Here is a 24,439-nt window from a genome sequence, read left to right on the forward strand (position 1 = left end):
CCAGAGGAGGAAGTGAAAATCAAGGCGAAAAAAGGAAAAAAAAAGAATTTGATGCAGGAGAAATTTGTGTTTGTGACGGGGGGCGCTGGTTTGGCTGCAAAGTCGGATCAGGGCACCCCCACCCTGAGAACCCCGGTTTCTGACTCTGCAGTGGGTTTTGAACATGGGAACAGGGATAAAGGAGTTAAACTGGCCAGGTCCCCTGTCCCTGTTTCAGTTAGTGCAGTGACAGAAACAGCCAGCAGGGCGGCCAGCACAGGACAAGGCAAGGTGGCAAAAGAGTTTGGCAGTGGCGGAACTGCCAGCGCCAGTAAGGCCAGTGATGCGGAGGGTGCTGCGGGATCGGGGGTCCCCCGTGCGACAGGTCGGTCTACAGGGGTCCCTCAGTCTAGGTCCCAGCCTAGGTCCCAGGCACCCAGTGATGTGGAGGCTGCTGGCAAATGTAAAGGAAAAAGCAAAAATAAAAATGTTAATACTGCCGGAATGCAGAGTGCTGACCATGGGGGGGTCATTACGGTGGTTGCAGCTGCGCAAGATGGGGCAGCAGTGCCACCCCCCAGGTCTACCAAGGCCCAAAATAAAAAAGCTGCTTCTAACCCCAAGTCCGGTCCAGAGGGTCTTGGAATGAAAGGTCTTGGTATGAAAGGTGTGGATGTGTCTGGTGCAGCCCGCGAGTCTGATGCTCCGACGCACTCGGAGGTACGGGCTGAAGCTACTGTTCTCAGCACAGGGGAACCTACTGTAAATATAGGCACAGGTTCTGGGGATAGTCAGGGTACATCACAGGTTCCAGTCGCCCCTCCGGCGGCGACGACAGCTGGTAGGAGTTATGCCAGTGTCGCTGCTGGAGGGGAAGGGTCCTCCTTGTCTCCAGGCTCTAGAGAGGGCGTATTGCAACAGCGCCTCCTGGGGGCTCTACGGAAGGGGGAGAGTTCAATCACAGTTGGAGGAAGAGAGGTGAACCTATCTCTTTGGACAGAGAGACACGGCTTAGGAGCCTTCCGAGAGCAAAGGGGGGAGACCGTATGGTCCCTACCAACACCCGGGCAGGACGCAGGTCGTAGGAATGTGGTCCGTCTTCGTTGGAGGGGCAATGATACATGCCCCCCGAGGGCGAGGGTAGTGGAGCTTCTACTGAAGATGGGCTTCAGGGCGGTTGACATCTTTGCCCTAATCCATCCCTTCGGCACGTCTGAGTTTGACATCAGCTTCGTTCGCCCAGAGGGTCTAGAACTCTTCTGGGGGAATTACGAGCTGATGAAAAGCGAGCCCGGCTGGCGAGACTTTGCCATCCAGGTGGTGTCTCGCCAGAACGAAGTCAAGAAGGTGACCGTTTTGACTCGTAACGAGTCACTTTCTTGTTTTGACATCATGACGTGGCTCGGTCGATACGGAGAGGTGACAGACATGCCCAGAAAGAACAGGGATGAGCACGGCATCTGGTCGGGGCCTGGACGTTTATGGTCAAGCTGAAGCGTTCAGGTAACTCAGTGGCACACATTCCATCTGCAGCCTTCCTCGGCAGGGATCGTATCCTGGCCTTTTACCAGGGGCAGCCGAAGCTCTGCCACAGGTGCGGCGACCCCTCACACTTGAGCGCCGCTTGTAAGACCTTGAAGTGCGCTCTGTGTGGGGGTCTGGGTCATCTAGCCGCCTCCTGTGCGGAGATTAGGTGTAACCTGTGTGGTGATCTCGGTCACCCATTCAGTCGCTGTCCACGCTCCTTTGCCAATGCGGTGTCAGCCCCTACGGATGGGGGCCATGGTGCGGCCTCCGGGGGTGAGGGGACTAGCAGAGGTGGAGGAGCTCAGGAGCCAGGGAAGAACCGGCAAAAGACGCCTGCTGAGCAGAGGCGTCAGGACAAACGCAGACGGAGCAGGGAGCTGACAGGAGCGCCCACAGCAGGTGGGTCAATGGTGGCCCCTGTTCCTGAAGCAAATTGTGCGGCTGAGGCCTTGAGGGACAGCGAAGTGGATGAAGAGGACAGGAGGATCCAGAGGGAGGAGAGAAATACCAACTCTTCAGATTCCTCCCACTATGAGAGTGTGGATGAGGAAGGAAAGAGGTGGTTAGAGAAACGGCGTAAGCTAGGTGCCACTAGGAGAAAGCGAAGGGGGGATTCAAGATCTTCTCCCACCCCTGGCAAAGTACTGGAAGGAGAAGCCAGCTCGCCTCCAGTTGGACTCTCCAACAGGTACCGGGCCCTTCAAGACATCTCTTCCTCCTCTGATGGGGAAGCGAAGGGCAAGGTGCCTGGGGCAAAGAAAGGGTCAACAGGGGGCGCTGAGTCTCCTACTCGTGGAGGCATAGTTCCTTCCGGGGAGGGGGCTACTCTGGAGCCTGGAAACAAGGACGATGGGGTCGGGGGATCCCCTGCTATGGACACATCTGTGTCCAAAAAAAGAAGCAAGGGGCTTTCCTCTGACCCCGAAGAAGCGGGTGTGAGGAAGAAAGCCATCTAATTTAATCACTCATGATGGCGGCACCCACTCCGCTGACTCTGGCATCAATTAACGTTGCCAGCATTAAGTCGGATACGGCTAGATTTGCGGCCTTTGATTTTCTCGGCCGCGTTGAAGCCGACATTTTATTCTTGCAGGAGACCAGGCTGTCCGATTTGGCAGCCATACATAAGGCAAAAAGGGAGTGGAGGTCAGGCCCTTCCTACTGGTCTCTTGCGGCCGAGCCGTATAGCGGAGTGGCGGTCCTTTTTACCGCAGCGGTTGAATGCCGACGAGTTATTGAATTAGAAATGGGAAGGTGCCTGATCTTAGATGTCCTCATGAAGGGACAAGAATTGAGACTTGTAAACATCTACGGTCCCCAGTCAAAAAAGGACAGGAAGAGTCTCTTTATGAGGATCAAGCCCTACCTTTTTACCAGCCGCCAAGTTGTCTTTGGAGGTGACTTTAATGCAGTCACAAGAGCCCGCGATAGGGGAGGCTCTGGAGACAGGCGGTTGACTTTTGACAGCGTCGCACTTAATAGCATAGCTAGCGAGGCTCGCCTGGTGGATGTCCACATCCGGCACACCCCAGGCCACGAGGGATTCACCTTTTATAGGGGTCAGAGCAGGTCTAGAATAGACAGGTTTTATTTGAAGGAGGAAGCCATCTCTTCACCAGTGTCCGTTGTTGAGGTGGAATTCTCCGATCACTGTCTAATATTGTTTTCTCTGAATGTTGCAGAGACCCCCCGGATGGGTAGAGGTTTGTGGAGACTGAATTCATCACTCCTGGAGGAAGCAGAGATAAGACAGTCCTTTGAGGATTTTCTGCAGAGCCAGGTACCATTACTGGATCTCTGTAGCAGTAAGTCAGAGTGGTGGGAGATGTTCAAGAGGAGGGCGGCGAGGTTCTTCCGTGAGCTCTCCAACCTCAGATGCCTGGACAGGTACCGCCTGTACAACGGCCTGAGGAGGAAACTCGAACATCTCGTTTCGACTGTAGGTAGCCGCGAGGAGATCTCCAGAGTGAAATCTTTACTCAAGACGTGCCAGTATGACAGACACGCATCCTTGGTTTTTGAGAGGGATTTCGGGAAGTACCGCTCGCCCGACCCTTACAGAAACTGTAGGATGTCAGTGAATAGTAAAGTGGTCACTGGACTGATTGACAGTACGGGGTCCCTGAATCGATCCAGATCAGGGATTCTGGAGGTCGTCAGATCCTACTACTCGCAACTCTTGGGAAAGAGGGATCTAGATTCGGAAGTGATGTCGGCTTTCCTGGCTGAAGCTGTCCCTGGGCCAGGGGTAGACACCTCTCTTGGCGTTTTGACAGAAGAGATCAGAGAAGAGGAAGTTAGACTGGCGATTGATGGGCTCCGGCCCAAAAAGTCGCCAGGTCCGGATGGATTAACATCCGAGTATTATAAGACCTTCAGGGACCTCTTGAGTCCCCTCTTGACGGAGGTATTAAATGAGTGTCTTTCCTCGGGCACTCTGCCAAAGTCAATGAGGAGGTCGGCCTTGATCATTCTGTCAAAAGGTAAAGACTCGAGCCGTATTGAGAACTGGCGTCCCATAGCGCTTCTCAATACGGACAGGAAGGTTCTGGCAAAAGTGCTGTTTAATCGGCTGGTCAAGTTTGCACCCCGGCTCCTCTCGGGGGCGCAGCATTGCTCTGTTCCAGGCCGTAGCACCTTTAGCGCTGTTCTCGGTGTCCGGGAGGCAGTGGAGCAGGGTAGGGCTGGTCACTGGGAGGGGTACCTGCTGTCCTTGGATCAGGCCAAAGCGTTTGATCGGGTTAATCACGAGTACCTCTGGTCCGTCCTTCTGAGATACGGCCTGCCAGTGGGGTTTGTTGATTGGCTGCGAACATTGTATGCAGGGGCTGAGACTTTCCCGCTGGTGAACGGTTGGCCCGGCCGCCCTTTTGAGGTGGGGTCCGGCGTCCGTCAGGGCTGTCCTCTAAGCCCCCTGTTGTATGCGTTTGCGATAGATCCCTTCCTTAGGAGGGTTGATTGTGGACCTATAGCAGGGGTCGGGATGGACCGGGCGGTGCCGGAGGCTACCCTGAGGGCAGTGGCATACGCCGATGATGTCACGCTCTTCGTGTCCTCGAGAGAGGAGGCGGAGTTTGTGGTGTCGGAGGTGGACCGCTACTCGGAAGCTTCCGGGTCTATGGTCAACTGGGATAAGTGTGAAAGTCTCTGGTTAGGAAGGGGGGATCCTACGTTTGATCTCCCGGACACCCTTCCGGTGCCCCAAACTTCAGCAAAAGTACTTGGCATCAAATTCGGCCAGGGGGATTACCCCATGCAAAATTGGGTGGACAGGCTGGATGGTGCAACTCACAAGGTAAATCAGTGGAAGGGTTGGTCTTTGACCCTTCGGGAAAGAATTAGCCTGATCAAAACATACCTGCTCCCGTTATTCATCTACCTGGGCAGCGTATGCATTTTGCCAGAACCTCTCTGGACTCGGGTCTACAACCTGTTCTTCCTAATGTTGTGGGGGAATAGGTTGAACCTGATCAGGAGAGATGTTACATACCGCACGAGGAGACTAGGGGGGTTGTCTATGGTCAACCCCGTGGTGTTTCTTGTAAACACTTTTTTTAAGATCAACATAGGCAACCTCTGGCAAGAGAGGGCTCCTCCGTGGGTCTACTCCTGCAGGGGATGGTTTCGGCCCTTCTTCCAGGAATGGGAGACAGGAGGGCGAGTGAAGGACCTTCGCACGCAGCACGGACATCTCCCGGCTTACGCTACCTTGGTTCTGAAGGTGATACGCCGGTGGGGTCTGGGGATGTGGGAGATCAGGACTCTGACGAGGAGGCTCCTCGACGAAAGAGTCCTGTTGACCCATTTCCAGAAGCCCCTGGCGCTCAAGGACTGCCCAAGTCGGGACCTGGAGGGAGGGTTACGTTTACTGAATTCAACCCGGGTCCCCTTGAAGTTTTGGGACTTGGCTTGGCGCTGCTTTCACGGGAGACTGTATGTAAGGGGTAACTTGAAGAGCAGGCCTCTGATTGACAGGGGTTGCCCCCGTCAGGAGTGCAGCGACGTGCTGGAAAGCATGGAGCATTTCCTGCTTCAGTGCCCCTTTAATACAGAGGTATACCAACGGGTAGGGGTCTCCATAGGCTGGCCTCAGCTGGCACACCTCTCCTATGCGGAGTGGGCTTATGGAGCGTTCAGAGGCCTTGGTGGCAGGGACCGCTGCACTTTATTTCTAGTTAGCCTAGTGGTCAGGTTCCACATCTGGAGTGCACGGTGTTTAATCTCGACGGAGCTGAAAGTCCTCCCCGTGGATACGGTATGTAGGAACATCCTGGGTGACCTGGTGAAGGTGCGTTCTTTGGAGTATGAGAGGCTGGGCACATCTAAAGCTTCTCTCCTATGGAGAGGGCTTGTATTTCGTTAGGGACAGTTTGTTTTTCTTAATTTTCTAGGGGCAGAGTAGGGAGAGAATAGGGACAGGATAGGGAGAGAGGAGGGATAGGGCAGGGACAGGTTTCCATGAAGGGTCAGACTGAGGGGCTGACTAAGGACAGTCTAGGGCAAATTAGGGAAAGAATAGGGAGAAAATGCAAGGGATAGTACATTGTGATGTCTGTGCCCGGCTTATCACCTCCAATCCCGGTGGCGGGCTGTGAGTGCACCATAAAGCTTTTTGTTTTGATTTGGGCAAAATGGAGTGAAGTAGGGCTGCAGGTGAGCCGACCTTAGGCTTTCGGGTTATGTTAATATATATCGTGTATGTCATGTATATTGGTTATTGTATGTTTTATATGTATATATTCACGTTCTGGGTGGTAGTTAGGTTGGGTGGGGGGTTGGGGGGGAGTGGTTTCACGCCTTGAGCCGTAGCCTGGCACGTCCCGAACATTGAACTCTGGGCACGGACTGGTGGAGCGGGCATGGCCCCCAGGCTGCGGCAGGCAGAGTGTTGTACAGTTTATATATATTAAAAAAAAAACAAAAAAACCCTGGTGTGGCTTGGCACGTCCTGAACTTTAGAACTCTGGGCACGGACTGATGGAGCAGGCATGGCCCCCGAGCTGCACTGGGGACCCAAAAAAAAAAAAAAAAAAAAAAAAAATTTTTGAAAAACTATTTCTTTAGTTATTTTTGTATGCCGGTTGGCTTGGTCTTTATTTTCATATTTAGTTAATTATTGGTATATATATATATGTTATGTTTACGTTATTGCCTAATTTTGTTTATGATGGGGTTTCAGTGCGGTACGGCTGGACCTGTAGCTTTAGTTTTAGTTTTATCTTCTGGATAGCTGGATGCTCTTCTTTTAGGTATATTGTGTTTTGCTTTGAGTGTGTGTGCGAGTGTGCGGCAGGGGGGAGGGGAGTCCAGACATGGGGTTTCTTTTGTTTGTGGACCATGGACTCTGGGTGAAGGGCCTTATCTCTGTATACGGTTGTATTATTATTATTTACTATTGTTACAGTTTGCTTTTATTGTTATGTTTCATACTTTTATAATAAAAGATCTACAGGATGTAACTCAGGATCAGTACAGGATAAGTAATGTATGTACACAGTGACTCCACCAGCAGAACAGTGAGTGCAGCTCTGGAGTATAATGCAGGATGTAACTCAGGAGCAGTACAGGATAAGTAATGTATGTACACAGTGACTCCACCAGCAGAATAGTGAGTGCAGCTCTGGAGTAGAATACATTACTGATCCAGTGTTACATCCTGTATGTACACAGTGACTCTGCTTTTTGTGTGCATTATTAATATAAATTGTGAAATGATGCTCAAAGGTGAATATATGTCAACTATCAGCAAAACTATCATTTGAAGCTAAAGTGAAAAGAAACAGACTTTGTTGTAACATAATCCCAGCATGCACTGGAGCAGACTAAAGAACCAAACTCACTTGGAAGCTTGGATCCATTCTTCATAAAGCTCAAATGTCATGAGAGGTTCAGGAAGCTCCCGCAGGTAAGACTTCAATGCTCCTGAAACAAATGGTACAAAGGTAATGCAAGTGGTACTGAAGTTTAACCTGAAAACATGGCCATACTGTGAGACAGTGAACAGAAAACGGTGGGAGCAAGGTGTTAAGCGTGGCATACGTATGCTGAATGGGCTAATAGACCTTGGGCTGCTTTGGTTTTTGACAACTATTAGGGTCTTTAGTTAATAGAAATGGTGTCATTACCATCCATGAATGAAGTGACATCATCATTGCTACTCAGAACTGTATATAATGGGGGCACTCTTAGCATCTATTCATTTTACGGGACACCTTGTGCTGAGCACTGCGCCTCTTGGTGGAAAGCCAACAAACCTGCAATGGCGTGGGGGTCAGCAGAGTATTCAGCCACATCCACCACGCAGCAATCCAGGGCAGCTTTCAACTTCTTTAACTTAGAGGCTGAGGGGGCAACTCGGAACAACCCCTAGGGGACAAAAGCAGGAAAGAAGCCCGGATGTTATACAAGAACTGAGCAGAATTGTTCATTAAGCAGAACACAAGTTTATTCCCTCTGTGTTTTCCTGACAGGCAATAACGACATTTGTTTCAGTTCCTACTGTTCTACATTGTCACCGAGGCTCCTAATAGCAAACCTGGGTGGTCATATCTATATATATAAAATTGAATGTATGCGTGTGTGTATGTCTGTCTGTCTGTGTGTGTGTCTGTTTGTCTGTCTGTGTGTCTGTTTGTCCTTTATGCGCTACTACACCATTCATCCGATCGCCATGAAACTTTGGGAAGTTGTTGAGTACACTCCTGGGAAGATTATAGGCATAGTACAACTATCCTACGATAAATGGCGCGCGTGCGAGTGTCGTCGACAGTTACGCCCCCCCCCCCCCACGTAGATCGTTCGATTTCCATCACTGCCACTAATTCTCTCACTTCCCGATGTTGTGGAAACATGAAATTTGGCAGGAGCATTGATTATGTCATAAATAGGAAAAGCTAATGGGTCCCAACTCGATTATTCAATTCTATGCGCAAAAGAGTTAGCGTCCAAATTTTTCGTACGGAATGTAATTTTCTCACATAGAAACTTGAAATTTGGCACGAGCATTGATTATGTCATAAATAGGAAAAGTTAATGGGTCCCAACTTGATTATTCAATTTTAAGCGCAAAACAATTGGCGTCCAAATTTTACGTACGGAATCGACTTTTCTCGCTTCCCGATGTAATAGAAACTTGAAATTTGGCACGAGCATTGATGTCATAAATAGGAAAAGTTAATGGGACGTTGCTGAGTACACTCCTGGGAAGATTACTGGCATAGTACATCTATCCTACGATAGGTGGCACGCGTGCGAGCATCGTCGACAGTTATGCCCCCCCAGACAAAGATCGTTTGATTTCCATCTCAAGCACAAAAGCAAAAGGCATTACGAGCAACGGGATGAGTGTTCAACTACAAAATGATGCATCCGCCGAATGTATCACAAGGCAATTCCTGGATACTCAGAATGCTGAGGTAAAATAAAAGCTGTGCTGTGATTGGTTGCTATATATTATACCGCTGAGGTAAAATGAATGCTGCGCTGTGATTCGTTGCTATTTTTTATATTGCTGAGGCAGAATAAAAGTTGCGCTGTGATTGGTTGTTATTTCTCTTACTGCTGACGTAATATAAAAGCTGCACTGTGATTGGTTGTTATATTTTATACTGCTGAGGTAACATATAAGCTGCCCTGTGATTGGGTGTTATATATTATAAAGCTGAGGTAACATGAAAGCTGCGCTGTGATTGGTTGTTATATATTATACCACTGAGGTAACCTAAAAAAGCTGCGCTGTGATTGGTTGTTATATATTATACCACTGAGGTAACCTAAAAAAGCTGCGCTGTGATTGGTTGTTATATATTATACCACTGAGGTAACCTAAAAAAGCTGCGCTGTGATTGGTTGTTATCTAGATATATAAAAACAAATGTATGTCTGTCTGTCTTCGCAGCAACGCGCGACGGGTAAGCTAGTAGTCTTATAAATAGGCATATTTGCCATTCTGGTGCCTGGGAAATCTGGGTAACCCAGTTGGGTTTACACCTGTGGCTTTCTTGGTTGTCATCCAGCTTTCCCAGAAACTATAAAACTACTAAACAGGATTTGTAACAGTTTGACGAGGGAGGACAACTATCTAGCAACTTTGTAATTGTTCTGTGGTTGATGGATGCAATGCAGTTATGTTGGGGGGGATTTATCACAACTGCTGCAACGGAAATGAGAAGAAGCCCGTAGAAAGCAATTAGGGCTTTAAAAAAAATGAGCACTGAAATCTAATTTGTTACTACAGGTAAAACCTTCTATTTTTCAACTTACATTTCCTACAACTGATGTGTAGCATCTAGAGATGAGCGAGCATACTCGCTAAGGGCAATTACTCGATCGAGCATTGTCCTTAGCGAGTACCTGACCGCTCGGAAGAAAAGGTTCGGCTGCCGGCGGCGGGCGGGGAGCGGCGGGGGAGAGCGGGGAGGAACGAAGGGGAGATCTCTCTCTCCCTCTCTCCCCCCTGCTCATGGCCCCAACTCACCTCTCACCCGCGCCGGCAGCCGAACCTTTTCTTCCGAGCGGGCAGGTACTCGCTAAGGACAATGCTCGATCGAGTAATTGTCCTTAGCGAGTATGCTCGCTCATCTCTAGTAGCATCCTCAGATATAGTCATGCACTGCATGCTGCTAACTTCAGTACACTGTAATACTACTGCCTGCCTTTGAGCGTCGCTACCACTTGCTAATGATCACCGGGCTGGAGTTATCTGTCAGTGGAACATTGCTTACCCTGCCAACAACATTAGGTGTCATCATGCAAATCTTATGAGGATTACAATGGATGATACGAAAACAATACTTCTTTCTTGTTACAGGGTAACAATATTGCATTATGTCATGTTACATTTGCACTTCATTTAAAGGGCCAGCGTAGGGAAGGAAAAATGATTATCTAACAGATATCAAAACTACTTTACTAATATAGATTAGGTTTCAAAACTGCCTTATTTAGAGCTTCGTAATTATTGCTTACCCCTCGGCTGTATGAAAACAATATGGCTGTAGTAAAAGGTCCATTTAGGTATTTTCTCGGTCTGGTGACACAATCCCTTAACAATGCTGGGATAGGGACAAAAGTCCGTAGTCTGATTGTTTGTCCCCATACAGATTACATTTATCGACAGCACATTCCCTTTTAGATAGGAAGATGGGTTGCCAATGAGTGAGCTTTTTTTTGCCTACATAAAGCATGTGATCAGGCGATAAATGAGATTTTGCTTGATTACTGGCTGATACCAGCAAATGGAAAAATGGAACAATACCTCTGCAGCGCCACCTATTGGAAGACAGAATTCCTGTAAGTCAATGTTAGACTCTTTAAACAAGTCTTGTAAAAATGACTAGGAATGACTAGGAATTGTAAGCCAAAGCCAGAAACCATACACAGACAGCCCCTCATCAGTGTGCAGCAGGCTTACAATTCCCAGTCATTCTTACAAAACTTGTTTTAAGAGTCTAACACTGACTCGCAGGAATGCCGACTTCACATAGGTGGCGCTGTAGAGGTATTGTTCCATCTTCCCATTTGCATATTTCCCAGAGGAGCATGCATGGCCTTATAAGTCTCCTCATAAACCTCCTAGGTGCTCTCCCTAAGGAAAAACTATTCCCTTCCTGACCTAAATCTACAGCCCTCTCACTAGCTAAGCCACACTGCACACTGATGAGGGGCCATCACCCCAAAACAGCTGCCTGCGTATGATTTATGGCTTTGACTTATAATTCCCAGTTATTGTTACAAGACTTGTTTACAGAGTCTAACATTGACTTACAGGAATGCTACCTTCCAATAGGTGGCACTGTAGAGGTATTATTCCATCTTCTCAGTTGCATATTTCCCAGAGGAGCATGCATGACCTCATAAGTCTCCTTACACCTCCTAGATGCTCTCCATAAGGAGAAACAATACCCTTGTTGGCTGACATGTGACACGTTACCATGGGCCAATAATTGGGTACGAATGTTCATAGGAACATTTTCCTTCAATCATTGGCCCTTGCAAAAGGGTCGTATTTGAAGATCTGTACAAGGACACATAGCATTTAAATAAAAAAAGAGACTTTTATAGACTGCCCCTAAAAGCAGCAGAGTAACCTGCAAAAGTAGTCTTCCTGTTTGCTTTCCATCTTACATGACATATGGTTGCTGTAAATGAACTGTGCAAGACAGAGGCGTAACTTAAAGCTCCTGGGCCCCAATGCAAAATGTGTAGCAGGGCCCCTAATTATAATGTTTTATTAATAGTATTGGGCTCCCTATATGGAGAAGAGAGGCCTTATGGGCCCCCTAACGCTCCTGGGCCCGGGTGCGACTGCATCCCCTGCACCTACTATAGTTACGCCCCTGGTGCAAGATCAGGCATTTTCTCTGGACACTTCTCCTTTAAGTGGATCTGGTAACTGTCCAGGTTACCAGTAATGTTCTCAGCATAGTTTTTGCACACAGTGAAATACTGCTAGGAATGCAGGCTACCCCACGGGAAGTGGAAATGAATCCCAGCTGCGGAGTTTCAAAGCTTTCCGATTCTCTCCCTTTTCCTCTGACCTTAAATTAACTTGGAAATATGTTTTATAAACTGTGAATGACCGGGAGAAAGAGAGGAGAGACGGCAAAGGTGCGGATGTGATGGGCATATGTAGCAGGACAACTTGGCTGTGATGACGCGGATTGTGGCAAATAGGGCTGGAACTATGAAATACTCATACTCAATACTTGATCAAGCATTGCCCTTAGCGAGTACCTGCCCGCTTGGAAGAAAAGATTCGGCTGCCGGCAGCGGCGGGGGAGAGCGGGGAGCACTGGAGGGGAGATCTGTCACCCGCGCCGGCAGCCGAACCTTTTCTTCCGAGCGGCAGGTACTCGCTAAGGACAATGCTTGATCGAATAATTGTCCTTAGCGAGTATGCTCGCTCATCTCTATTCATGCTCATTAATGACTTTTTTGCACGCATTTAGCGCACGCGCAAAAGAAAAACAACATGCGCTATTTTCGTGTGTATTTTCACACCAAGGGTCCCCACAGAAATCTATGGGAGGTGCGCGAGTGCACCCATAATACACAAGGGAATGTGCAATACGCTGCACAAAACCCACCAGGACCTCATTTAGCCATTTAACCCAGGTCTAGGGTATGTCCCCGGCCCGTGTGAACATGCTGTGCCTGCGCAAATACGTACAATAAAGTACGCAGGCATTCATGCAAACATGCTTCGTTCACCGCACAAATATGTTGCACTGAGGCGAGCGTATTTGTACATATGCTCATCTGAAGGCGCCATTAGGCTGGATTCACACAAGCGTATTTGCAAGCGCCCTATACAGAAAAGTGAACCCATTGATTTCAATGGTTTGGTCCACATTCATGTATTTTGCATGCGCATTTGGTTGCACAAAAAAAATAAGCAGCATGTTCTATTTTTCTGCGCATTTGCGCAGGGAAGGAGGACATTTAGGAGTCATCAAACTGATTGGCCATTACAATGGCTGAAAGCGCTGTTTTGTATTTTTTTGTGTGTACAGAAAAAGCAGAACTGTGTGCGCAACTGTGCAATGCCCATTCTGCAAAGATGAGACGCAAATGCATGCGCAAATACGCATACGCTCGTTTGAATCCGGCCTTAGTGCTTCGTTGCCTCAGTATTTTCATGTGTTCTGCTCGCTGTCTGACGCGTCTTGCTTGCACTAGGCTCCTTACAACTTGGCTGGAAGATTTTGCATGTAAAAGTCTACATTACTGGTAAAGTCTTCTTGCCATTGGCCAAAATGTGTGGGAGGGGTTTCTGATGCATGCAGTTATCACAGCGCAAGATCCAACCTCCCGCGGCAGACATTTTTCATTTCTCTATTTTCATTTTTCATCCCAGCTTTAAAAAAAAATTCATAATTTTTAAAAAAAATTTCTTTGCAGGACGAGTTTTATTTTGCAAGAGCACCGCTGAATGTACCATATAAAGTATTCAATAGGGTCGATTCTGTGTGGTAAAAATCATGGCACATTGTCTTCTGTTTGGTCAGTACATGTATGTCGATACCAGGCTTACATTGTATTTTTATGTTTTTCCTGGACGTCCTGCGTAGCAGCACATACATACAGGATGGGGATTTACCTCCCTGCCACATGTTGTGGACAGGTGATATCAAGAGTTAATTCAAAGTGAACAAACCCTAAAAAAAGGGGCCTTGGCTCTTCTCCGGTCTTTTTTTCCCGTCAATTGTCCTATGTGTTTATGGACTGGTGGTCTGCTCCTCTCTGCCGGGCTTATTTCTTTCTTGGATTTGTGATTTTATGTTAAACTCTGTACGCCATTTGCCCAGACTCTGCAAGATTATTGAGCGGTGTGATTCTCAGTTGGTTCTACAACTGCTGCTTGGGAGTCTCCATATACCGTCGCTAGTGCAGCTCCTATAGCTTGTTCCATCCAACTAAGCAATAAGCTATACTTGGATGGCCTCCCTTTTTTTTAGATCTATTGGATATATGAATTATTTTGGCCAAGTCTTTTCTGAGCTACCTGGAGGATATCTTCTATATGAAGTGGATAAAAGGGGGGAAAAAAAGGAGAGAGAGAAGGGTGGAGCAAAACGTACGGTCGTGTTTGATGTAAGAGATCAATCTACATATGTGGTATAAAGAGTAGAATGGCGATTTTGGTGGTGGAGGTGCCGCCTGACCAGATGACGCATCACCTAGGTGGGCATAGATAAGCAAGAGAACAGGACCAAACACTGGCGAAGATGGCGCAGCACTCCAAGATAGAAAATATTGAAAGTGACCAAGAGGTGTAGAAACTTCTCCTTTTATTGACTAAATACGTGGCCACCATATGAAAGCGCGTTTCGGGGATAAACCCTTCGTCAGTTCAGCTGGTGTTTAGAATATACAAACTAAATCGTACACATTAGAAAATAGGGTTTGAGATGAGAAGTGACAAGCAAGAATAGGTAAAGAAAAAGCTTAATAAACGTAAATGCGTAAATATACAATCTACAGCGCATTTAGGCAGGCTGCACATGGACGGATTTGCATTGTGGAGTCCGGAGTGAGCGTCCACCTCCAGATTCCGCAGCATATACCGCCCATAGCATGCTATGAAAAAGCATTTTTTCCTGCCCACGAGCGGAAATCAATTGCGATTTTTCTGCTCGTGGGGGAAAAGTCGCAGAATGCTCTATTTTGAAGAGGATTCTGTGTAGATGGTTTCAATGAAGTCAATGAAATCCGCCTGACCCACGGCCCTTCCACAATCATCATTGCAAAAAGGCAGCGGGATCTGCGTCATCGCCTAGCAATGGCGCGGCATAATCTGTACTGCGCATGTGCGCCGGCGTGAAGGCTTGCACTTCTGCAGTACAGATAAAGAAGACTGCGGACAGGTACAGGGGGTCACCCACCGGGCACAGGGTCGGATTTCGCTGTGGGATCCCGCATGCAGAATCCGACCCGTATGTGTGCAGGCAGCCATAGGCCGCCTGCAGACGAGCGGGTCGGATCCGGCAGCGAGAAATCTCGCCGCGCGATCCGACCCCAGAGCCTGCAGGGACGAGCGCGTACTCACCCGCGCCTGGCGGCCCCGGCTCTTTGATGTGCCGGCTGCCGCGCAGCCGGCGCATGCGCAGACCGGAGCCGGCGGCCAGGTGAGTGCGTGCCCCGCAGAAAATTAGAACATGCCGCGGTTTGTTTGCCGCGCGAGATTTCGCGCGGCCAAACCGCGGCCGTCTGCATAGGAGTGCGTATTGTAATGCACTCCTATGCAGACTTTCAGCGGCGGAAATCCCGCGGCGGGATTTCCGCTCGTCTGCAGGCGGCCTTATACATATAAAATATATTTGATGATACAAATGAATGTGTGTATAAACGTGCATAGTAGATGAGAAAAAAATGGTCATTTATTTCATGTTATATTTATACTGTTTTTAAATATTTTTACGCACATTCATTTTTCTCATCAACTATATTTTATATGTATTAATGTGCTGTATATTGTATATTTATACATTTACGTTTACATTTAAATTTTTTTCTTTACCTATTTTTACTTTTCACTTCTCATCTCAACCCCCATTTCCTAATATGTATGATTTAGTTTGTATATTCTAAACATCAGCTGTGTTTAGAATACCTCTATCTTCTATATGGGGTATTGTTTGATTTATAGGGTGGATGTAGCGGCGAGTCTTCAGAATCGTAGGGTCACTCTTGTCATGGCAAGCATCCTGCTGTTATGGGCATTGCCGAGCTATTATAGGGCTTGCTATACTCTGATGTCCTTCCTGTTTTTTAGATCTATCTGATATATATGGATTTTTTTAGCTCATGGAGAACGCGGTTATATGCCACTGAATGCAGATATATCCTTAGAAACCTTAAGCGGTTCATTAAGTACCACACGTGGATTCTGTCCTTATTAACTGCCTCATTGAGAATATATGCATTGATTAGGTTTGCTTCTCTGTCCTCCACCCCCGACATGCAGTAGGGGGCGTAGTTATATGTGTATTTGTGCTTGGGTATTTTATTTTAGTACGGTATTTAATAAAGTTGTATTTTAGATAAAGGTGTTTTTTGTAGCTTGTTGGTTTTATATTCCAGTTTCTTGACATATATATTCTCAACCAAGAGGTACCTACTAAACAGTGAGTAGTTTGCATCTATTTACAGATGTAGTGATAACTTTCTGTGACAAGCTATTAGGGATGAGCGAGCATTGATATTTTCGAGTAACTGGTTACTTGACCAAGCGCCATGCAGGTAAGAGGGAAGTTACTCGAAAATATAAATGCTCGCTCGAGCATCAGGCTTAAACGAGCATGCTCGCTCATCTCTACAAGCTATCTTAAGCCACTGAAGACTATCATAAGGACAAATAAAATAACTTTCTGTGCCACAGTTTAACACATTTACATCCCAGTAACTGAATCCCACAAAAAATGATTGAGCTTAACCATCAGAAGGGAGTGAAAGATCCTACATCTATTTCGGGTCCTTCCCTTTGGGATCCATAGCGGTCCCTGGATTTTCCTCCAAGCTAAACCTTATGATGGCGGCCCCTGTTTATATCTGTAGAAGATAGTCTTTCAATATCTGAATGAATGGCTCATCAAGGCAAAGTCAGAAGCTTGCCTGAGAAGCCACATGAACTGAATGATATACTTCCTATGCTCTCAAGGGTAGATTTTGAATTTGGAAGTGTCCATCCTCATCCCAAATCAGGAAATGCCAGTTTCTGGAATTCATGGAAATAAGGAAGATGGAAAAATACATCTGCAGCGCCACCTACTGATTGGCAGCATTCCTACAAATCAATGTGACTTTCTAACAAGTCTTAACAATGATTGGGAATAGGAAACCAGAAAACCATGCACAACAAGCTGTTTCAGGGAATTTGCCCCTCATTAGTGTGCAGTAGGTTTCTGGCTTAGTTCATGAGAGGCCTGCAACATGGGTCAGGAGGGGTGTCATGTCTTCTTAAGGAGAGCACCCAAAAAGTGTGTGGCAACACCTAGGGGTGAGTGGGTTGGGAGATGGTATATTCTCTCCCCAAGGAGAGCACCCGAAAGGGGTGTGGGGACACCTAGAAGGTGAGTGAGGAAACTTATAAGGTCATGCAAGCTCCTCTGGGTGATTTATGCAAATAAGGAAGATGGGAAAATACCTCTGCAGCGCTATGGTGCACTCTATTGGGTTGACCCATAATTTGATAAAGGGGTGATTTCAATGAACTCTTGAGTTCAGAATCTATAGTAACCCAAACCTGTTTCCATGTATTGTACCAGGCAGGTCATGCAAATACTCGGCCTCCTGTCTGCGGTCCTGTGGACAAAGTAGCATCTAAGACCTTTTCTGCCAGAACTGCTGGAGGAATAAGTGTGGCAGAGGAACTCCCTGAACCCGACTTTCAGGTTGTATAAGCAGACAGGAATTCTCTTCACTCGTGTATAGACCTAAAACCAGGCATGACTCTCCCACTGACGGTAGTACTCACTACTAATGCATCCATCAGAGGATGGAATGCCTATGTCTCAGGAGCTACAACTCAAGATCTCTGGACTTTTGAGGTGATGGCAAATCTCAAGCACTAGGAAACAGAGTGGTTTCTAGTGCTCTCCTCTATTTTCATCATTTATTGTTGACTAGAGCTGCACGTTTCCAGTCATACAATGCTACCCCAGTTAGCTACATAAATAATCAGGTAGGAAGAAGGTCCCCAACCCTTCTAAGAGCGGTGATAAGGGTTTTGACCTGAGTGGAGGCATACATAGAAGACATCCGAGGAGATACATGGCAAACTAAATAATATGAGCAGATTGCATCCGTCATTTCAAGCCAATTCTGGCCAAGTAATCCCTTCATCCAGAGAGGTTTCCTTAACTGCTAGAGAGATTGAGATTACCAGAGATCGACCTGAGGGCAATGAGTCATTACAAAGGTCAAGAAGTTTAGCTCAATCTATTACCAAGACAGACTGTATACCCTAGATACCTTCTCCATTCTGTGAAATATCTGCTTGGCTTGTGTTCCATCCCATGTCAAAGATCTTGAGAGTAACTACAATGGTCAGGCAAGACCCAATCTTCATAATAGCTTTCATACCAATCTGGCCAGGGAACCTATGGAGGCTTCTTCTATAACCGGACCTGGAGTTTTGAGAATAGGTAGCTGCCCAAGATTCTGAAGGTATTTGGCCTGACAGCATTAAAATTGATGGGCCCTTACTAAGGAGCATGGGCTTATCAGGTGCAGTAGTTTCCATTCTGTTTGTCACCCAAAAAAACAGCAACCAATAAAACCTATGACCATATAATGTTGAGCTTCGAGAGTGAATACAGAAGGCTACTGGCAGAGGAGCTATATTTAAAGGGCTGTTCCAGTAAAGCAAACTTATCTCCTATTTTGTAAATGGAATAAAAATAGCTGCTCAGGGATGTACCAACTGTTGGGACTGGGGTCCTATGTCCCCCTGAGAGACTGGCAAAAGTAATGGAATGCGGGAGTTCATGCTTTTAGAGCATGTTTAAAACTGGGGCTATTGATGCAGCTTGGGAAATGTTTTAGAGATAGAGGTGGGAGGTTGGGGCTATGAAGCAACTTGGCTTAACATCATTAACAAAAAGAACAGCACAGGGAGTGAGGTAGAGTAGTTGAGGAAGGAGATATAGGGCAGATTTTGAAGAGGTTTTTGAAGCGTAGGTGACATGAGTGGGTAAGTCAATATAGGGAATGAATAAAAGATCGGAGTCAAATATGACCCCAAGTTGATGGGATTTATGGAAGCACCACACACTGAAGTGAAGATATCTGGTTTAAGTAGGTTAGTAGATGTTGGGAATACAAGAAGTTTAGTTTTCAAAAGACTCAGTTTTAGAGTGAGAGAAGACCTGATGTTATAGATAGACAAGCACTGCTGTTTTATAGTCCTAAAGGTATAAATCTCACAAAGAGGTGTATAATTGAGTATCAACAGCATAGAGATTATACTGAAAGCCATATGTGCTGATAGTTTATCCAAAAGAGGCTGCGTAGATAGAAAAGTGGAGAGGCCCAAGGACTGAACCCTGAGGAACCCCAACAACAAGCGGAAGGGGCGTTGGAGTGCAGAAGAGAGGAGTTTAAAAAGTTAAAGATAGAACAGAGGAAGACCAAGTCAAGCATATTGCCATCTTTGTGTGTGGCAGAAGTAGTACGAGTAAGTCATGAAAGGTCTGGGGAGGATGTTAGAAACTGCGAGGCAGACAGGAAGATTGGGTAATCATTGGGGATTTTAAAGTCAACCAGTTGGAATTTCAGAAGATAAAAAATGGGAGAGCCAGGTAGCAAAAAGATCCAGGAGTTTGCGGTGTGGGCCCAGGGGTGGTAGACTACTACCACTCACAAGGAGAATGGATCCTAAATCTTGCTATTTATGTAGGTCCAACTTATTCCGCAGCGCTTTTACGTAATTCTTTATTTATTACCGCCCACCAAACTGGTACTCATTTTACCAAATTTGGAAGGATGGAAGGCTAAGTCAACCGTGAGCCGGCTACCTGAACCTTGCAGGGATTGATCTCACAACCTTCAGGTCACGAGTGAGAGCTTGGGACTGCATTTCTGCTGCCTTAACACTCTGCACCACACGAGGCTCTATGTTCACATGGTGGAATCTGACCCAGATGGATTAAGCCTCTAAAACCACAGCAGAAATCCACAATTAAGCCGCACATTTCTGACGCATATTCTGCAGCAGATGCACACGTGGATTTAACCCAGTCAATGGGCAAAATTCCACGCAAGCAACTTCTGATGTGGGTCCGCATTAAAAAGTGACATGTCACTTTTTAACACGGATACGTGCAAAATCGTGTTGGAAATTCTGCCCGTTGACAATTTTAAGCAGTTAATCAGCTAAATATAAAGTGGAAACACGAAGCAGAGGTAAATAAACTTTTTGTTGCAAAGGGCGATGGGTTCTTCTAAGGTGACATGTCCAACAAAGGCTACATGCAAAATAGTTTGTCAATGAAACTTTGGGCTGAAGGAGTGTAATATATTGTAGGCAGCCACAGGCGAAAATCTCCCACATACAATACATCTTCCTACCTCCTCTTGCATTCCAGACTCCAGGAGCATAGTAACACAAGCCTCGATAGGGAATGCAATCTCCCGGCCACTGACTGTCAGATGTTCATCTAAGGGCTTTCCGAATGATGGCTTTTCAATCCAGGCCTCTAGAAGGGGCAAAAACACAAATACGGAGCAATTAATTCCAATATTATACAAGCACAGTGGGTAGGGTAAATAAAGAGATGATAACAGTTTTTAGGGCATCTATTAGGCAGAAATGTGTATTAAAATACAAAAAAATAAAACAAAAATACATATTTAGTATCACTGCATCTGACTATCAAAGTAGCGCATTAGTTACCCCGCACGGGGAACGTCATCAGAAAAAAACAACGCCAGAATTCAGCATTTTTTGGTCACCCCATGTCCAAGTAAAAAAAATGCAATAAAAAGCGAGCAAAAAGTCGTATGTATTCCAACATAATACAACTAGAATCTACAGGACGTCCCGCAAAAAATAAGCCCCAACTACGCAGATGGAAAAATATAAATGTTATGGCTGTCCGAAGATGGCGGCAGAAAATAATTTTAAAAAGTTACATATCTTTGAAAGAAAATAAAAAGTAGTACAGCAAAAGAAAAACGATATAAATTTGGTATCTTAGTAATTGTACTGACCCATAGAATAAAGTTATATGTCATTTTTGTTGTAGTGTGTACGTCTTAGATACAAGACACAACCAATGATGGAGAAAGTATTTTTTTTTTCCCATTTCACTCCACTTCAAATTTTTTAAATGTTTTTCAATATTTTTTATGGCGCATTAAATAGCGCCATTGAAAAATACAACTAGTCCTGCACAAAACAAGTCCTCAGAGATCTACGCTGATGGATAAATAAAAGGGTTATGATTTTTGAAAAGGAGGGAGGAGAAACTGAAAATGGAAAAAAAAAGGGCCTCATTCTTAGGCCTCATTCGCACGAGCGTGTGTTTTGCGCGCGCATAATGCACGCTTCTAAAGAACCAATGGGTTCCTATAGAGGTGTTCATATGTGCGGAATTAGCAGCACAAACTGCGCGCACCTAAAAAAGATAGGACATCGGCTGTCTTAGGTGCGTGCGGGCAGGAGTTTCCATTGACAGCTATGGAAGCAGGAGTTAATGGAAACTCCTGCGCTGGGAATAGATCCCTCGCTGCTTACAGCAGGACATTTAAAAGGTGCATCTGGCCAGAAGCACCTTTTAAATGTCGCGCTGTTAAGTCCTTCATCCCCGCGGGGATGAGGGTATTCACGGAAGGTTGCTTTAATTCCCGCCGGCGCTGCTGCCGCCTCATTGGAAGAAAGAGGATGAAGGCAACCCCCGCAACAAAGATTTTTTTGAGGGGATGGGGCTTGAAATCTAAGCCCTACCCCGAAAATCCTCCCCAGCTGCAGAAAAACAGAAAATCATAACTCACCTAGAAGCACTGTCCGGCACTGTGGTCCCCAGCAGTCTTCACCTGTATTTCAATGAATGGCTGAGTACTGCCTCTGATTGGCTGACCGTTGTGACCAATCAGAGGCAACGCTTTCAGCAGGTGGGGATTTTCCAATCTCTGCACAGAAGAAATACAGAAGAAGACTGCTAGGAACCACAGAGAAGAGTCGAACAGTGCTTCTAAGTGAGATATGATTTTTTTTCCAGCAGCTAGGGCTTATTTTCAAGGAGGGGCTTATGTTTCAAGCCCTCCCCCAAAAATCATCCCTGCGAGGGTTGCCTTCACCCCATTGAAAGCAATGGAATAGCATTGCGCTCCTCTGCCACAGCTGTGGCAGGGTATTCTTTCAAACCCGTGGAGAGTCCCAACATCACTGAACACTGTGACAGCTGTGGCAGGGGATTCCTTCATCCCCGTGGAGAGTCCCATCATCACTGAACACTGTGACAGCTGTGGCAGGGGATTCCTTCATCCCCGTGGAGAGTCCCATCATCACTGAACACTGTGACCGTGCTGTAACAGTGTTCAGTGATGAGGGGATCTTCGTGGAGCAGCTGCTCTAGTGAACGGGTAAAGTTAATGTGCTGCGCATCTGAAACTTTGCCTGTACGCGCGTTTTCCGCTTAATGCAAGTAGCACATTTTTTGCGCACATAAGCGTGCAAAAAAACACTCAAGTATGAATGAGGACTACAGGGGTTGAAAAAGCATTAAAACATATTTGAAACAACATTAAAAAATCAGTGTGTCTTTTGAAAATGAACATGGAAATTTGTTTTCTTTTTGATCCGTGATAATCATTTTCGTGGATCAAAAACGCTAAAAGCTTGTGTTTTTAGAAGCATTGCAAAAATGCTACATGTATTCGTCACCTGACACTCACCCTGCTGAGCCTTGATCTGCGGCAGGACAGCTTGTAGTAAAGCAAGAGACTTCCTGTGGTATTCAGCCTGCACTTCTATTAGCTGTGGGGACACAGAAATATATCTTTTTTAACATAATATCTTATGTAATATTAACCATTACTATACTGCACCTCAGAGAACAGTTCTATGCTAACACTTAGACAGAGGATACATCGACTGCTTTTATGCTTGCAACCCAAGGAGGACGCTCTTGAAACATGGCAACACAGCCCAAAGACCTGCAGCCGTATAGTACATTGTTACTATGGTAATAATGAGGAGAACGTAAGACCTTCAGATATCTCATTCATGATTTATAGAATCCTAGACTGGTAGAGTTGGAAGGGACCTCCAGGGTCATCAGGTCCAACCCCCTGCTCAGTGCAGGATCACTAAATCATCCCAGACAGATGTCTGTCCAGCCTCTGTTTGAACACTTCCATTAAAGGAGAACTCACCACCTACCATGGCATCCTGTTCCACTCATTGATCATCCTCACTGTCTAATATCTAATCTGTGTTTCCTCCCTTTCAGTTTCATCCCATTGCTTCTAGTCTTTCCTTGTACAAATGAGAATAGGGCTGATCCCATGTTCTCATGTTCAGTCTATGATCTATTAGTATACCCAAGTCTTTTTCACATGTGCTACTGCTTAGCTCAATTCCTCCCATTCTGTATGTGCTTTTTTCATTTTTCTTGCCCAGATGTAGGACTTTGCATTTCTGCCTGTTAAATACTATTTTGTTAGTCGCTGCCCGCTGTGCAAGCTTTTCTAGGTCTTTTTGAATACTCTCTCTTCCCTAGTGTTAGCTATCCCTCCTAGCCTTGTGTCATTGGCAATTTTTGCTCAGTTTCCCATCAATTCCCTCCTCCAGATCATATATAAGAATGTTGAACAGCACTGGGCCCAGGACAGAGCCTTGTGGTCCCTACTTGATACATTCTTCCACTTGGATGTGCAGCCATTTATGACCACTTCTTGAGTACGATCACTCAGCCAGTTGTGAATCCACCTACCAGCCTCAGGTAACACTATTTTTGTTGCAATTGAATATAACTTAGCTCAGCTGTACCTTAAACACCAGATACATTTATAGCTTATGTTAAGTAATTTTCATGCCGCAAGGTTGTAAAAATGATCAACTGTGCAAGATCGTAGTAATACACAACCATAAAAGCACAAGAAAGTTAAACAAAAATATATAGATCTGTAATATTAACCCATTAGTAACGGACAATACACCTGTTTACTGACCTCACTAGAGGGCTTTAAACCTTTAGGCCCCCTGTTCACGGACTTGTATTCACCGGCGGTAAACCGTTGGCGAATCACGTCGGCCGACGCTTTCCATAGCATTGCAATGGAAAGCGCCGGCCCCTTTCCACGAGCGGAGAATCATTGCGATTCTCTGCTTGTGGCGGGCAATTCGCAGCATGCTGCGAATTTCCCCAATTCTCCGCGGCCAGCCTATCTATCAGATTCGGCGGTGGCTCCTGCCCCTGGGTGGCATCTTCCACAGCAGAGATCTGCCGCGGGACTTCGCAACGCCCGTGGACAGCCAGCCTTAGTGAGGTCAGTAAATAGGGCTTTAAGGTGGTGGCTTGGCTGACTACTGACAGCCAGGCTCCTGTTCTAACCTCCAGGAGAGGAGAAACCTCAGATGCTGGAAGCTTAACCCCTCACATGCCACAATCAATAGCAACTGCAGCATGTAAGCAGATGACAGGGGGAGGGGCTATTTCTATCACCAATTGGCACCCTACAATGCAAAGTAGCAATGGGGTGCCTATGGCATCTGGAAGCCTGGCAAAGGCTCCGTGTCTGCCATGCAACTCAGCCTATTAGCTCCTGCATCCCATAGTCTAATAGGCTGCTGTTAAAGGCTTAGTAGAATGCACTGCATAAGTAATGCAGTGTACTATCCTAGGGATTGAACAATGGGTGACACTTGCAAAATGCTTTTCCTGCTTCTGGAGGGAAACTAATTTGCATACATTCCCAGGACCATTGC

General features: G+C 46.3%; 1 protein-coding gene across 2 annotated transcripts in view; it reads right to left on the reverse strand.

The window, feature by feature from the left end:
* Positions 1-24,439, reverse strand: part of ARHGAP44 (Rho GTPase activating protein 44) — a 160,247-nt gene that overhangs the window by 48,599 nt on the left and 87,209 nt on the right. For both annotated transcript variants that reach the window (XM_066588132.1, XM_066588131.1), the window contains exons 9-12: positions 22,405-22,486; positions 20,077-20,204; positions 7,761-7,872; positions 7,347-7,428 (exon numbers count right to left, since the gene is read on the reverse strand). In XM_066588132.1, coding sequence (XP_066444229.1) covers positions 7,347-7,428; positions 7,761-7,872; positions 20,077-20,204; positions 22,405-22,486 — 404 coding nt within the window. The remainder of the gene's footprint in view (positions 1-7,346; positions 7,429-7,760; positions 7,873-20,076; positions 20,205-22,404; positions 22,487-24,439) is intronic.

The sequence above is a fragment of the Eleutherodactylus coqui genome, chromosome 13 (assembly GCF_035609145.1).
Source record: "Eleutherodactylus coqui strain aEleCoq1 chromosome 13, aEleCoq1.hap1, whole genome shotgun sequence".
Taxonomy (NCBI): domain Eukaryota; kingdom Metazoa; phylum Chordata; class Amphibia; order Anura; family Eleutherodactylidae; genus Eleutherodactylus; species Eleutherodactylus coqui.